Consider the following 15037-nt stretch of genomic DNA (forward strand, 5'->3'; position numbering starts at 1 on the left):
TTTTAAATAATTTTGAATATAATTTTAGGTATTGAGAATCTGGTTTAAGTTTGTAAATAATAAAGTTCAGCTTTGTACTGTTTCTAAGAAAAATATTGATAATGAAGCTAACAGAATAAATCGTAGGGAAGAGACAGGTAAAACCTTTTCCTTTCAAGGCCCACTGACCAAGAAAAAAAATGTAGAAGTGCATATGTTAAGTTAAAACAACCTAGTTAATTGGGTTTTTTAATTTAAAAGGGCAGCAGTTTTTTGTGTTTTTCAGAGAAAAAGAACAAAATAATAATTGTAATGCATAGTGCTCTTGTAATATGGGTTTCTACTTGTGGTATATTGGGGATAAAAAAAGACAGGCATACCCAAGAGCAGCTAGTAAGAGAGATAACTGGATCCAGTAGAGGGTGCCACAGTGGTGGGGGGACACTGACTTAAGAGATGGTCCTGTACCTGGTACTTTGCAAAGATTGAAACATAAATCATGCCCCATTTGTTTGTATTCTGATTAGAGTCATGGTACTGACACATTAAAAGTAAACTCATCATGATATATAACAAACTGCTACATTTACAGTATAAGCTGAGTGTTTTAATAGTTATAGATAAGACCTGGCATAGTCCATGACTTTAAAAAAAAATAATAATGAGATTTATTATTTAGTCATAAAGCAGAAAGGAGAAGACAGCATTCCAGTTGAAGGGATCATATATTTAGAGAATATGAGATAGTTATAAGTTTCGTGTTTAAGAGACTGAACGAGAGGTTTTACCTAATTTAACCAACTCAATATGAATTCTGAAATTTAGGGAAAAAGGTTAGATTTGATCAGCAATTAAAACATTATAAGACAAACTTTGCTGGAATAACCTTGCTGTCTTAAAACCAGATAGTAAAAGTTGCTCAGTCATATCCAGCTCTTTGTGACCCCATGGACTGTACAGTCCATGGAATTCTCTAGGCCAGAGTACTGGACTGGGTAGCTTTTCCCTTCTCCAGTGGATCTTGCCAACTCAAAGATGGAACCCAGGTCTCCTGCATTGCAGGCAGATTCTTTACCAACTGAGCTATCAGGAAAGCCTTGTAACCAGAAACTGAAAGCTAAGTTTCAATTTTAAGTGAGAAGGTGAAATCTCACTTCTTGGATTCAGAGAACAGATGAAATTTAGTAAAGGACCTTAATTCCCACCATCAGAGGGCTTTAAAATTGTTTGAAAATAGCACAATCCTTGGACTTTTTTTTTTTAACCCCCACAGTACTATGAAACATTGATATGTTTAATTCTGAAATACATATTGGGGAAAGGGGACTGATTAAATATGATATATGAAGTATCAAAGATTTAAGAAAGAGTGATAAGAGTGGAAATATTAAAGAAATTTGAAGACACTTAATTTTTCCAGTAAGTTCAGAGGAAATCACTTTTAATAAGTTTAATTTTGTGAAAACCAGTATTCAGTGGAGGCATCATTTGAAACTATTGTAGGGGGTGGGGAGAGCTTTCTTCAGAGAAATAAATGTATTTCTTGTTTAGCTATTTCAAAAAAAGCCTTTGCATTAGTATATGATTTTAGGGTAAAAGCTCTAAGGCAGTACTCTGTTATTCCTTCTTTATTGCACTCCAGCACACAACTTAGCAACTAAACAACAGCAGCAGTTTAACATGACTTTTTAAATCTGAAATGTAAACTTCAATATCTTAAATTGCCCTGCTTTCCCAATTCTTTGCTTAGTATCAAAGACAATAATTAAAAAAGAAGAACCAGCGCCATGTGTTGAATCCTCCCCAGAGACTAGCTAGCACTGCATGGTATTTCTTAAATACATTATCTCATCTGCTCTGAATTAGCTTAGCTTTTGGAGTTATTTGAAAACACATTCTCAGTGGCCTCAAAAAAAAAAAAAAAAAAACCTGGAATATCAGTCAGCAGTAACTTAGGAGGTTATTGAACCATCCAACTGTCTTAGGTTTTTATTGTATTTGAGGAAGTGCCTGGCTGTCTTCCTGACCTTGCCTTCATCTCTACCACTCTTTCCTGGAGTCTCTAGCAGAAAAAGAGTGAATAGCTCACTTGCTTAACTCATTTATTCTCTGTTAATACTGGGAAAGCAGCTACTTCTGAAATAGGAAAGTCTATATTACCTCCCAGTTATCCTTCCTGCTCCTGGAAACATACATACGTGTTCATATTGGGAAGAGAGCGAGCCATGCTTCTCCAGCAAGTTGTTGTGGCAGTTTTACCTCTTTTTGAAATACAAGCAAAACTTGTGTGTTCGGATATTTTGATAAATTGGCTGGTTGGTTGTTCGAGTTAACCCATTTAATTGTTTTTTGACATGACATTAAGTCACACTTCTCATGCTGTCCATGTGTGTAATACACTCCCATCAGTAACACCTCTCGTTCTCTGCAGTGATTCTCATTGGCAGGAGTGGCATGGACGGTTAGAATCTTTGCTAATTGAGGATGACCCACTGGAAAAGAATGTGCCTCTTGCTTTCCCCCTTTCCCTGTGAAGGAACACATAATTGCTGGAGTTGACACAGCCTTGTAGTAAACTTAACGTGATCAAGGAGAGAAGGAACGTGAGGCTTAATTAGGTAGAGTCCATAAGACTGAATTTAAAATATAAAAATCCCATATGACTGTTTTTGATTGTAATTAAACAAGGGCTTACATGCTTTAATATATGATGTTTAGTTCATAGCCAGCTTAAATTGTAGGCATGAGAGTATGGTTGTACTCTAATTATCTGTAATTGGATGTCCTCTGTTTACCTTTAGAAATAAAACATTACCAGTAGCAATAACTTTTTTCTCTAGGAAAAACAATCATCTGCTTTCTTGCTTTTTGTTTTTAATTATTTATGACAGAAAATAAATAAAACACATGCTGTAATTCCAGATACCAATGGATCAGATAATTCCATCCCAATGGCTTATCTTACACTGGATCACCAACTACAGGTAAAGGAGTACTCAGCAGTTTCCTTTTTCCTTTTTAGAGAAGTTTGTCTTTAAAGCTGGTGGTTGTGTTCTTATTTGTCATTGTGTGTGCATTTATTTATGCTTTCAGTTGACCTCCTTAAACTTTTAAAAATCAAATTGAAATCATTGATTCTCAATTAAGTCAGTGAGATTGCCAGAATCATATGTTTCTAATCCAGCAATCACCTTAAAATACTCATATCCTTGTTCAGCTGCCAAGAATAGGTCTTGGCTCTTCATTGTTAGTGTATTAAAATTTAAAACTCATAAAAGCTCATTTCTCCTTAATAGATTTTGTGATACATTGGCATGTTCATGGTGACTAAAATATAAGTAGTACACATCTCTGCCTGAGTATAAGAGCTGTAAACATCTTTCAGTATAATAAAGTTTGGCAACTGAAATGTAAAACCAGAGGTCAAGAGTACTGTAGTCATGGTTCAAAAGTTTGAAAACAGCAAGTATAAATTTAAGATCTGAGTTAACACTGACAAAAGGACACCGAGATTTTCTATGCCTGGTTTATTTAATGCTTATTTTTAAAAGATCATTGCTTTAGTGCTATAAAAATCTTATTACAGTCTCTTGTCTTAATGCTCAGCTAGATATTGAGATTTGATTTAATTATGTTTTTAACATTTGTGATTTATTTCCAGCCTCTAGCACCATGCCCAAACTCCAAAGAATCTATGGCAGTGTTTGAACAGCATTGTAAGATGGCACAGGAATACATGAAAGTCCAAACAGAAATTGCATTGTTATTACAGAGAAAGTAAGTTATCTTTTATGAATAAAAATAAATAATTGGTATTTTGAATTTAAAATGTGCTAAGGTGCAATATTGTTTAAAGACATGAAAACCATAATTCTTAGAATTAATCATGAAGTATATTTCTCATGTGGAGCTTTTCTCTATGTTTATGTTTTTTCTTTTCTTTTTTATTTTTTTATTGTCAAATAATTGCTTTACAGAATTTTGTTGCTTTCTGTCAAACCTCACCATGAATCAGCCATAGGTATACATATATCTCCTCCCTTTTGAACCTCCTTCCCATCTCCCTCCCCACCCCACCCCTCTAGATTGATCCCGTTTGAGTTTCCTGAGCCACACAGCAAATTCCCATTGGCTATCTATTTTACATGTGGTAATGTCAGTTTCTACGTTACTCTTTCCATACATCTCACCCTCTCCTCCCCTCTGCCCATGTCCATAAGTCTATTCTCTATGTCTGTTTCTCCATTGCTGCCCTGTAAATAAATTCTTCAGTACCATTTTTATAGATTCCATATATATATACATTAGAATACCATATTATCTTTCTCTTTCTGACTCACTTCACTTTGTATAATAGGTTCTGGGTTCATCCACCTCATCAGAACTGACTCAAATGCATTCCTTTTTATGGCTGAGTAATATTCCATTGTGTTTATGTACCACAACTTCTTTATCTATTTATCTGTCAATGGACGTCTAGGTTGCTTCCATGTCTAGCTATTGTAAATAGTGCTGCAATGAATGGGATGCATGTGTCTTTTTCAGTTTTGGTTTCCTCAGGGTATATGCCGAGGAGGGGGATTGCTGGGTCATACAGTAGTTTTAGTCCTAGAGTTTTAAAGAATCTTCTATGTTTATGTTTTTTAAACAACCCTGGCTAATTTTCCATGTACAACTGAACTCTTGACTGAATTTTATTATATTAGCAACACATAAGGGAAATAAATAGGTGCTCTTAACCATATAATTTATGTTCTCAGAATTTTAAAGTTAAAAGCTATTTAGATTTATTGGTAAACAGATTTATTGTCCTTGGACACTGGTAAAATAATTTGATTTACTAATGTTTAGTTTTGCTTTATCTTAGAAACATTTTGGTAGATATAGTCTCTCCAGGTGTATGTTTCAGAGAGTAGACTGACTTATTAGAGGGCTTTATTTCATCCCTGAGTGTTTTTCTGAGGAGTTCAATACTCACAGGTTGCTCTGGAAAATAGACTACTTTTCTCCCCTTTTAAAGAATTACAGTCCCATTTCCATTCTTCTCTACTTGAGATTCTTAAGAAACAATGTTTCCGTTTTCTTAAACATGACCTTCATGAAATTTTACTCCTTTGACACTGATTTATGGTGATACTTTCAAGAAGGGAGAAAAAGGGTTTTTTCACAATTTTCTAATACAATGATTTTGATGATGAATTCAATTTAACATTTTAAAGGTAAAGCTAAATAGATTAAATATTAAACTGTGTGAACTGTAGAACGATGGAATTTTGTCACACTTTCTGTTAAGGAAAAAAGCTATTTCTTATGTCACATGTTTAATCTGTACTGTTTTCATGCTTTAATCATTTGAAAGAGGAATTCTATGCTGGAGAAAAAAATGCAGGATGAATTGAGGGGCACTGTGAAAAAATATGGTAGTTTTAATCTTTTTTTAAATTTATTTTAATTGGAGGTTAATTACTTTACAATATTGCATTGGTTTTGCCATACAGCAACATGTATCCGCCACAGGTATACACATGTTCCCCATCCTGAACCCCCCTCCCTCCTCCCTCCCCATACCATCCCTCTGGGTCATCCCAGCGCACCAGCCCCAAGCATCCAGTATCATGCATTGAACCTGGGCTGGCGACTCGTTTCATATATGATATTATACATGTTTCAGTGCCATTCTCCCAAATCATCCCACCCTCTCCCTCTCCCACAGAGTCCAAAAGACTGTTCTATACATCTGTGTCTCTTTTGCTGCCTCACATACAGGGTTATCATTACCATCTTTCAAATTCCATATATATGCATTAGTGTACTGTATTGGTGTTTTTCTTTCTGGCTTACTTCACTCTGTATAGTAGGTTCCAGTTTCATCCACCTCATTAGAACTGATTCAAATATATTATTTTTAATGGCTGAGTAATACTCCATTGTGTATATGTACCACAGCTTTCTTATCCATTCATCTGCTGATGGACATCTAGGTTGCTTCCATGTCCTGGCTATTATAAACAGTGCTTCGTTGAACACTGGGGTACACGTGTCTCTTTCAATTCTGGTTTCCTTGGTGTGTATGCCCAGCAGTGGGATTGCTGGGTCATAAGGCAGTTCTATTTCCAGTTTTTTAAGGAATCTCCACACTATTCTCCATAGAGGCTGTACTAGTTAGCATTCCCACCAACAGTATAAGAGGGTTCCCTTTTCTCCACACCCTCTCCAGCATTTATTGCTTGTAGACTTTTGGATCACAGCCATTGTGACTGGCGTGAAATAGTACCTCACTGTGGTTTTGATTTGCCTTTCTCTGATAATGAGTGATGTTGAGCATCTTTTCATGTGTTGTTAGCCATCTGTATGTCTTCTTTGGAGAAATGTCTATTTAGTTCTTTGGCTCATTTTTTGATTGGGTCATTTATTTTTCTGGAATTGAGCTGCTGGAGTTACTTGTATATTTTTGAGATCAGTTGTTTGTCAGTTGCTTCATTTGCTATTATTTTCTCCCATTCTGAAGGCTGTCTCTTCACCTTGCTTATAGTTTCCTTTGTTGTGCAGAAGCTTTTAAGTTTAACTAGGTCCCATTTGTTTATTTTTGCTTTTATTTCCAATACTCTGGGAGGTGGGTCATAGAGGATCCTGCTGTGATATATGTCGGAGAGTGTTTTGCCTATGTTCTCTTCTAGGAGTTTTATAGTTTCTGGTCTTACATTTAGATCTTTAATCCATTTTGAGTTTATTTTTGTGTATGGTGTTAGAAAGTGTTCTAGTTTCATTCTTTTACAAGTGGTTGACCAGTTTTCCCAGCACCACTTGTTAAAGAGATTGTCTTTAATCCATTGTATATTCTTGCCTCCTTTGTCAAAGATAAGGTGTCCATAAGTGCGTGGATTTATCCTGGGCTTTCTGTTTTGTTCCATTGATTTATATTTCTGTCTTTGTGCCAGTACCATACTGTCTTGATGACTGTGGCTTTGTAGTAGAGCCTGAAGTCAGGCAGGTTGATTCCTCCAGTTCCATTCTTCTTACTGAAGATTGCTTTGGCTATTTGAGGTTTTTTGTATTTCCATACAAATCGTGAAATTATTTGTTCTAGCTCTGTGAAAAATATCGTTGGTAGCTTCATAGGAATTGCATTGAATCTATAAATTGCTTTGGGTAGTATACTCATTTTCACTATGTTGATTCTTCTGATCCATGAACATGGTATATTTCTCCATCTATCAGTGTCCTCTTTGATTTCTTTCACCAGTGTTTTATAGTTTTCTATATATAGGTCTTTAGTTTCTTTATAGGTATATTCCTAAGTATTTTATTCTTTTTGTTGCAATGGTGAATGAAATTGTTTCCTTAATTTCTCTTTCTGTTTTCTCATTATTAGTATATTGGAATGCAAGGGATTTCTGTGTGTTGATTATATCCTGCAACTTTACTATATTCATTGATTAGCTCTAGTAATTTTCTGGTGGAGTCTTTAGGGTTTTCTATGTAGAGGATCATGTCATCTGCAAACAGTGAGTTTTACTTCTTCTTTTCCAATTTGGATTCCTTTTCTTTCTTTTTCTGCTCTGATTGCTGTGGCCAAAACTTCCAAAACTATGTTGAATAGTAATGGTGAAAGTGGGCACTCTTGTCTTGTTCCTGACTTTAGGGGAAATGCTTTCAATTTTTCACCATTGAGGATAATGTTTGCTGTGGGTTTGTCATATATAGCTTTTATTATGTTGAGGTATGTTCCTTCTATTCCTGCTTTCTGGAGAGTTTTTATCATAAATGGATGTTGAATTTTGTCAAAGGCTTTCTCTGCATCTATTGAGATAATCATATGGCTTTTATTTTTCAATTTGTTAATGTGGTGTATTACATTGATTGATTTGTGGATATTGAAGAATCCTTGCATCCCTGGGATAAAGCCCACTTGGTCATGGTATATGATCTTTTTAATGTGTTGTTGGATTCTGATTGCTAGAATTTTAAGGATTTTTGTATCTATGTTCATCAGTGATATGGGCCTGTAGTTTTCTTTTTTTGTGGCATCTTTGTCAGGTTTTGGTATTAGGGTGATGGTGGCCTTATAGAATGAGTTTGGAAGTTTATCTGCCTCTGCAGTTTTCTGGAAGAGTTTGAGTAGGATAGGTGTTAGCTCTTCTCTAAATTTTTGATAGAATTCAGCTGTGAAGCCGTCTGGACCTGGGCTTTTGTTTGCTGGAAGATTTCTGATTACAGTTTCAATTTCCATGCTTGTGATGGGTCTGTTAAGATTTTCTATTTCTTCCTGGTTCAGTTTTTGGAAGTTGTACTTTTCTAAGAATTTGTCCATTTCTTCCACATTGTCCATTTTATTGGCATATAATTGCTGATAGTAGTCTCTTATGATCCTTTGTATTTCTGTGTTGTCTGTTGTGATCTCTCCATTTTCATTTCTAATTTTATTGATTTGATTTTTCTCCCTTTGTTTCTTGATGAGTCTGGCTAATGGTTTGTCAATTTTATTTATCCTTTCAAAGAACCAGCTTTTGGCTTTGTTGATTTTTGCTATGGTCTCTTTTGTTTCTTTTGCATTTATTTCTGCCCTAATTTTTAAGATTTCTTTCCTTCTACTAACCCTGGGGTTCTTCATTTCTTTCTTTTCTAGTTGCTTTAGGTGTAGAGTTAGGTTATTTATTTGACTTTTTTCTTGTTTCTTGAGGTATGCCTGTAATATGAACTTTCCCCTTAGCACTGCTTTTACAGTGTCCCACAGGTTTGGGGTTGTGTTTTCATTTTCATTAGTTTCTGTGCATATTTTGATTTCTTTTTTTATTTCTTCTGTGATTTGTTGGTTATTCAGAAGCGTGTTGTTCATCCTCCATATGTTGGAATTTTTAATAGTTTTTATCCTGTAGTTGAGATCTAATCTTACTGCATTGTGGTCAGAAAAGATGCTTGGAATGATTTCAATTTTTTTGAATTTACCAAGGCTAGATTTATGGCCCAGGATGTGATCTTTCCTGGAGAAGGTTCCGTGTGCGCTTGAGAAAAAGGTGAAATTCATTGTTTTGGGGTGAAATGTCCTATAGATATCAGTTAGGTCTAACTGGTCTATTGTATCATTTAAAGTTTGCATTTCCTTGTTAATTTTCTGTTTAGTTGATCTATCCATGGGTGTGAGTGGGGTATTAAAGTCTCCCACTATTATTGTGTTATTGTTAATTTCCCCTTTCATACTTGTTAGCATTTGTCTTACATATTGCGGTGCTCCTATGTTGGGTGCATATATATTTATATTTGTTATACCTTCTTCTTGGATTGATCCTTTGATCATTATGTAGTATCCTCCTTTGTCTTTTTTCACAGCCTTTGTTTTAAAGTCTATTTTATCTGATATGAGTATTGCTCCTCCTGCTTTCTTTTGGTCTCTATTTGCACGGAATATCTTTTCGCAACCCTTCACTTTCAGTCTGTATGTGTCCCCTGTTTTGAGATGGGTCTCTTGTAGACAACATATATAGGGGTCTTATTTTTGTATCCATTCATCCAGTCTTTGTCTTTTGGTTGGGGCATTCAGCCCATTTTCATTTAAGGTAATTATTGATAAGTATGATCCTGTTGCCATTTACTTTATTGTTTTGGGTTTGAGTTTATACACTCTTTTTGTGTTTCCTGTCTAGAGAATATCCTTTAGCATTTGTTGGAGAGTTGGTTTGGTGGTGCTGAATTCTCTCAGCTTTTGCTTGCCTGTAAAGCTTTTGATTTCTCCTTCATATTTGAATGAGATCCTTGCTGGGTACAGTAATCTGGGCTATAGGTTATTTTCTTTCATCACTTTAGGTATGTGCTGCCATTCCCTCCTGGCTTGAAGAGTTTCTGTTGAAAGATCAGCTGTTATCCTTATGGGAATCCCCTTGTGTGTTGTTTGTTGTTTTTCCTTTGCTGCTTTTAATATTTGTTCTTTGCGTTTTATCTTTGTTAATTTGATTAATATGTGTCTTGGGGTGTTTTGCCTTGGGTGTATCCTGTTTGAGACTCTCCAGGTTTCTTGGACTTGGGTGATTATTTCCTTCCCATTTTAGGGAAGTTTTCAACTATTATCTCCTCAAGTATTTTCTCATGGTAGTTTTAATCTGTCTTAAATACTTTAAGAAATGTTACTAGTAAATTTTTGTTGGAGAGCCTTTCATTAATTATTCAGTTGTTTCTAGTAGGACCCCTTTAGGAACTAGTACATAATATCCTCTAAATAAAAGGCACTTGAAGTTTATCAGGCTGTAAAAGACTCTGGTTTTTCTCAAAAATAATTGCAAGGGTGGTACTTTGTGTTCATTTCATTATTTTCAAAGTAGGAAATAGATTTAAGTTGGATAGCACCTTTTTTAATTATCTTGCCAATGTTTTATTAGCTACCACTGCATTGTAGTTGAATAGAATTGTGACTTCAACTTTGCATATGAAAACGGGAATGTGAAAGTCAAATGTGAATGATTAAAACTTCCAAGGGTTACTTTCAAGTGGAGCCAGAGTAAGCTCTTTCCAGAGTTTTTTCTTCCTTCCTACATACAAGGGATAACAAATGAAATTTTCTGGAACTTTATTATACCATTTTATCTATTTTCACTACTTATCTAAGTACAGTTAGGCTTATTAAAAGGAGTATGATATTTGTATGGGTATGCTAGAAGAGTAGATTATAGTTTCCATCATAATTGTGTCTGACTAGTGTACCTAACCTCCATTCATGGGATTTTCCAGGCAAGAGTACTGGAGTGGGGTGCCATTGCCTTCTCCATTAGTAGCAGCAGCAGCAGTGTACCTAAGATGTATAATGATAGACACAGAATCAAAGTTCTAATTAATTAGACCTTTCATCACCAGCTGTTAAGGTAGGAATATTTCCATCCTATGTAATGTGTGGTATTTGTTTTTAGGCAGGAACTAGTTGCAGAACTGGACCAGGATGAAAAGGACCAGCAAAATACATCTCGTCTGGTACAGGAACATAAAAAGCTTTTAGATGAGAACAAAAGCCTTTCAACTTACTATCAGCAATGCAAAAAACAGCTAGAGGTCATCAGGAGTCAGCAGCAAAAACGACAAGGCACTTCATGATTCTCTGGGACCCTTAAATTTCAAAATATGCAAAGAAAGACTTTTTTTTTTTAAGGAAAGAAAAACCCTTATAATGACAATTCATGTGTGTTAGCTTTTTGGCGTGTTCTGAATGCCAGCTGCCTATATTTGCTGCGTTTGTTTCATCGTTTATTTTCCTTTTCTCATGGTGGACATACAATTCAACTGTCTCCTTACATCACATGGGGGCATCTGTACTTGAATAAGCAGCAGTTCTCAACTTCAGAACAGATGCAGTGAACCATGGCTGTATATGCATGCTCGTTGTGTGAAGGCTAGCCTAAGGAAAACAGGGGTGTCAAACTAGCTGCTATGAGCAAACATCGTCTTTTTTTCGAGGTGGAACCTCAAGAATGATTTTGTTCTTGTATCTCATCTCAAACAACCAGTAATCTTTTTATCTAAAAGATGGTATATACCAAGTTAAAGACAGGGTATTATAAATCTAGAATAATTGGTGGTACATTATAGAAATGCAGAAACTTGAGGGATAGTTGAAAGGGAGGGCTTTGATGCCAGCATCCTTGGATCAGTACTGAACTTTATCCATAAACTTTAAGGTAAGTGATGGCCGCTGTATTTAATAGAAGTGTATTTCTTTAGACTTAAATTTGACTATGATACATTGAACAAAGTGGAACCCTTTTTTTAAAAGGTATAAAGATTTTTAATTTTGTGATTGCGTGTATGTGTGCTGAAACTATAAAGCTTTTATGACTCTAATGTTAATATCCTTTAAATGAAATTAAAAGGTAAATGAACATGATCCAGCTTAACCGATCATTCCTTCCTGCAGTGATTATTGTATTGTTTTATTGTATATTTGAAAAACTGAAAAGAAATCATGAAAATGGAAATAATTGCTCCAGCTAAAAGGCTCAGGCCTAAACTACTTTTATGATACTAAATGAGTAAAAAACCTAACAAATCAGGACAAGTTAGTGAGGACGTTAAAGGAATAAGTCTTAATTCATCAAGTATCCTATTTATCAATATTGGAATGATTGATTTTCCTTGCAAGCCCATCCTAGAATGCCTTTCAACACTTTTAAAGGAATTTCACTTATAAAGAAAAAGTTTATATTGTTAACAGTAACTTTGCTACCAACTTTGAAAATAAAAGTAATAATAAAATTTCATTGAAATAATAGACTATATAAGCTCTATTTTTTCAGTTGGTATTAAAATAAACTACGTTTTGATACCAGTACAGTGTATCTTTTAAATAGGGATGTCATCAACCTCATTTTTATAGCATTAATGTTTTATGAAGAGAAAATTAAAAATGAAAGCATAATTGCTGTGATTATTAGAATTATATTGTGATTGTATTGTAGTTTTGCTCTGTTTCAGATAAGCAAGTTGATCTAAGAAGTTATCAAAACTATTCTTAAAAATACTAAAGCAGGTAACTTTTTCTTCCATTATTTTTTCCTCTTCCCAATGAGTTTTATAATGTATTCCTTGTGTATACAAGCAATAAAGGTAAAGGACAGTTTGTACTTAACTGTGTCATTTTTAGCTTCTTCGGAATCTATTATTTAAAAGTTTCTGGTAAATATCAATAAATATTGACTGTTACTTCATTTAAATAAACAGAGGGTTTTCATTCCCAAATAATTTAATTACCTAGCCAAAGGTGATATTAGGCTCAATGTATCAGTGGTCAAATAAAACTGACATGGAGAATAACTTTAAGGAAAAGCTTCACTCTTTCATAGTATTGCGCTTGTTTGTACATCTGTCACTCCACCAAAAGGGACCTAGCCAGTGTTTAGAGACTTTCCTAATCATCTCAGAGCATGAGATATAGCCAAGCGTGGATACTAAGATGGAACTTTTCCATTAGGATTTAGCAGATTGCAGATTTTATTTCTGGTCATTAATGTGTTTTTGTTATACATTACAAAGTTAAAGGGAAAGTTTATTATTATTATCATATGATGGAAGAAAATAGTAGTTTTAAGTCATGGTGCCAAATGCAGAAAAGGCTGTTAAACCCTCATGTGTCTGTTCACAGTATGTTCCTGGGGTTTCCAGTACTACAGTTGTCCTGTGCACTGAGTACAATTCAGCCTTACTTCGTTTCTAAGTTCTTGCATTGCCAAGCTCATGTTTTTAAGTCCTTATTATTCTTGATGAAGGGAAAAAAAAGATAGCAGGGTTAATTAAAATCTGTAGCCAGTTTAACCAGTGTTCTTACCTGTCAGCCCTTCAGAGATGTTAACAAGGAACCAAATTTGTTATTAATTCTGGTTTTACCATTTCTTCTAACTCATGTATTTTGGGGGGATGGAAATAGCTAACAGACATGGAAGTATCTAAAAGGTCCTAGTCTGAAAAATTCACAAGCAGTCCTTGAATAAGCACTAATTACATTTTATTTTTGCCTCCAGGGGAAGGAAACAAAGCTTTTATCTAACTTACAGGGAAATGCTCCTCAGCAGTTAAAATAGACTTTTTGAGTCAAAAATCAGTTGAGAATATTTACCTTATAGCCACATAGTATATTGAAGAGATCTGTTTTAAAAAGTTGTTTACAAATGTTTGACTATTTTTGCTGAAGTATTTTAGAGCATTGAATGTCTTTTCTGTTTCTCCAAGTTTCTTTTGTATTCCTAGTTTCAGCTCCTGCCTGTAGCCAGAGATCACAGGCCTTGCCTGTGAAACTCTTGTTTATTTCTGTAAATGTGTGTGGTTTTCAGCGGTCAGCTCCTCTCTTCAAATGGTAGGAAGTTCTACTTCTGTCATTCAGAACATTTTATGTAAAATGATGTAATGCAGAAATCCTTGTGCATACTATGTAATTGAAGGAAGCTTTTTAGATTTATTTTTGTTTGTAATAAAATTCAGATTTACTCTAAACTTGGTCATAAAACTGGTGAATGATTTATATCAGCAAAAGAGCCATGAGGTGTTCAGCTCCAGCAGCCTGTTTGGCTTATACAAAATAGAATAAAAACTGAAAAGTCAGACTCCTAATACTTAATGCCATCGTAAAATTTTAAAATGATTTTTGAGAAGCTTTCCTCAAATTCAGATTTTTGGTTAATTGGATTCTCTTCACAATTTCAGTGAACCCTGATTTATATGAAGTATAACACAGTGTACATCATTACACTTATGCTCATTAGCAACCTGATTTCTTGTAGTCTATCTAAATTACTTTATTTCATTTCTTTATCAACCTGTTAGCCGTCTAACCTACACATCTATGCATACACATCCTTATAAACTCTGCCTTCACTTTAGTAAATACATGTGCTTATTCACCATTCCTCAACAAATATTTATTGGGCACCTGTGATAAGCCAAGCTGCTATGGCTACTGCCAAGTGACATGTCCATTTCAGTCACATGGTAGTCAGATGATATTCCCATTTCACAGATGGAACAGTAGGCTCCTAAAGGTTAAGACTGGTGCCTGAGTCTGCTTTTCCATCATCATCTGTTTTCAGCAGAATCACATGCCTGGAGACTGTGGCCACTGCCAGCCCATGTGAAGGAAAATTGAATGGCAAACCAAGGAAGGAAAAATGAGGTAACTTTGAACTTGCAGTTCCAGGGACTTAGTGAGCACTCTACAGATAGCAACAGTGCCAACATTGAGACCCACGTGTATCTCTTTTAAGCCTAAGTCTGTGTTCTAAACCACTTGGCTGTGCTGTAGTTTAAAATGCTCGCTGAGTACAGAGGGGCTTCAGCTTTTTCGTTCACTTATTTGACCGGTAGGGTGTCTTCAGTTTTCTGCCCCATCCTCAACCCCCACACCTGAAGAATGTGCTAAAAATGGGAAAACAGGCCATGGGCTTGTAAGACCTGGTCTTTAGACTCCTCCGTTCTTCAAAAAAAATGAGACTTTACCCAGGGTTTTTTCACTTTTGGTTTGTTCTTGTTTTCTTTTTTGCCCTTTTTGGTGTGTGCTAAGTCACTTCAGTTGTGGCGGGGGTAGGGGGTCTCA

At 35.2% G+C, this 15037-nt stretch overlaps 1 protein-coding gene across 4 annotated transcripts in view; it reads left to right on the top strand.

The window, feature by feature from the left end:
* Positions 1-13941, top strand: part of MAP3K7 (mitogen-activated protein kinase kinase kinase 7) — a 72183-nt gene extending 58242 nt beyond the window's left edge. For 2 of the 4 annotated variants that reach the window (XR_005720830.1, XR_005720831.1), the window contains 4 exons: positions 2902-2963; positions 3641-3756; positions 10875-11636; positions 12430-13941. Coding sequence is in view for 2 of the 4 variants with exons in the window: in XM_040238793.1 (XP_040094727.1) it covers positions 2902-2963; positions 3641-3756; positions 10875-11055 (359 nt within the window). In the remaining 2 variants the exon portion in view is untranslated. Of the gene's footprint in view, positions 1-2901; positions 2964-3640; positions 3757-10874 lie in introns of all 4 variants that reach the window. The other 2 variants (XM_040238793.1, XM_040238794.1) reach the window with 1 other exon arrangement.
* Positions 13942-15037: the final 1096 nt, after the last annotated feature.

Source organism: Oryx dammah, unplaced genomic scaffold (assembly GCF_014754425.2).
Source record: "Oryx dammah isolate SB20612 unplaced genomic scaffold, SCBI_Odam_1.1 HiC_scaffold_4, whole genome shotgun sequence".
NCBI classification, from domain to species: Eukaryota; Metazoa; Chordata; class Mammalia; order Artiodactyla; family Bovidae; genus Oryx; species Oryx dammah.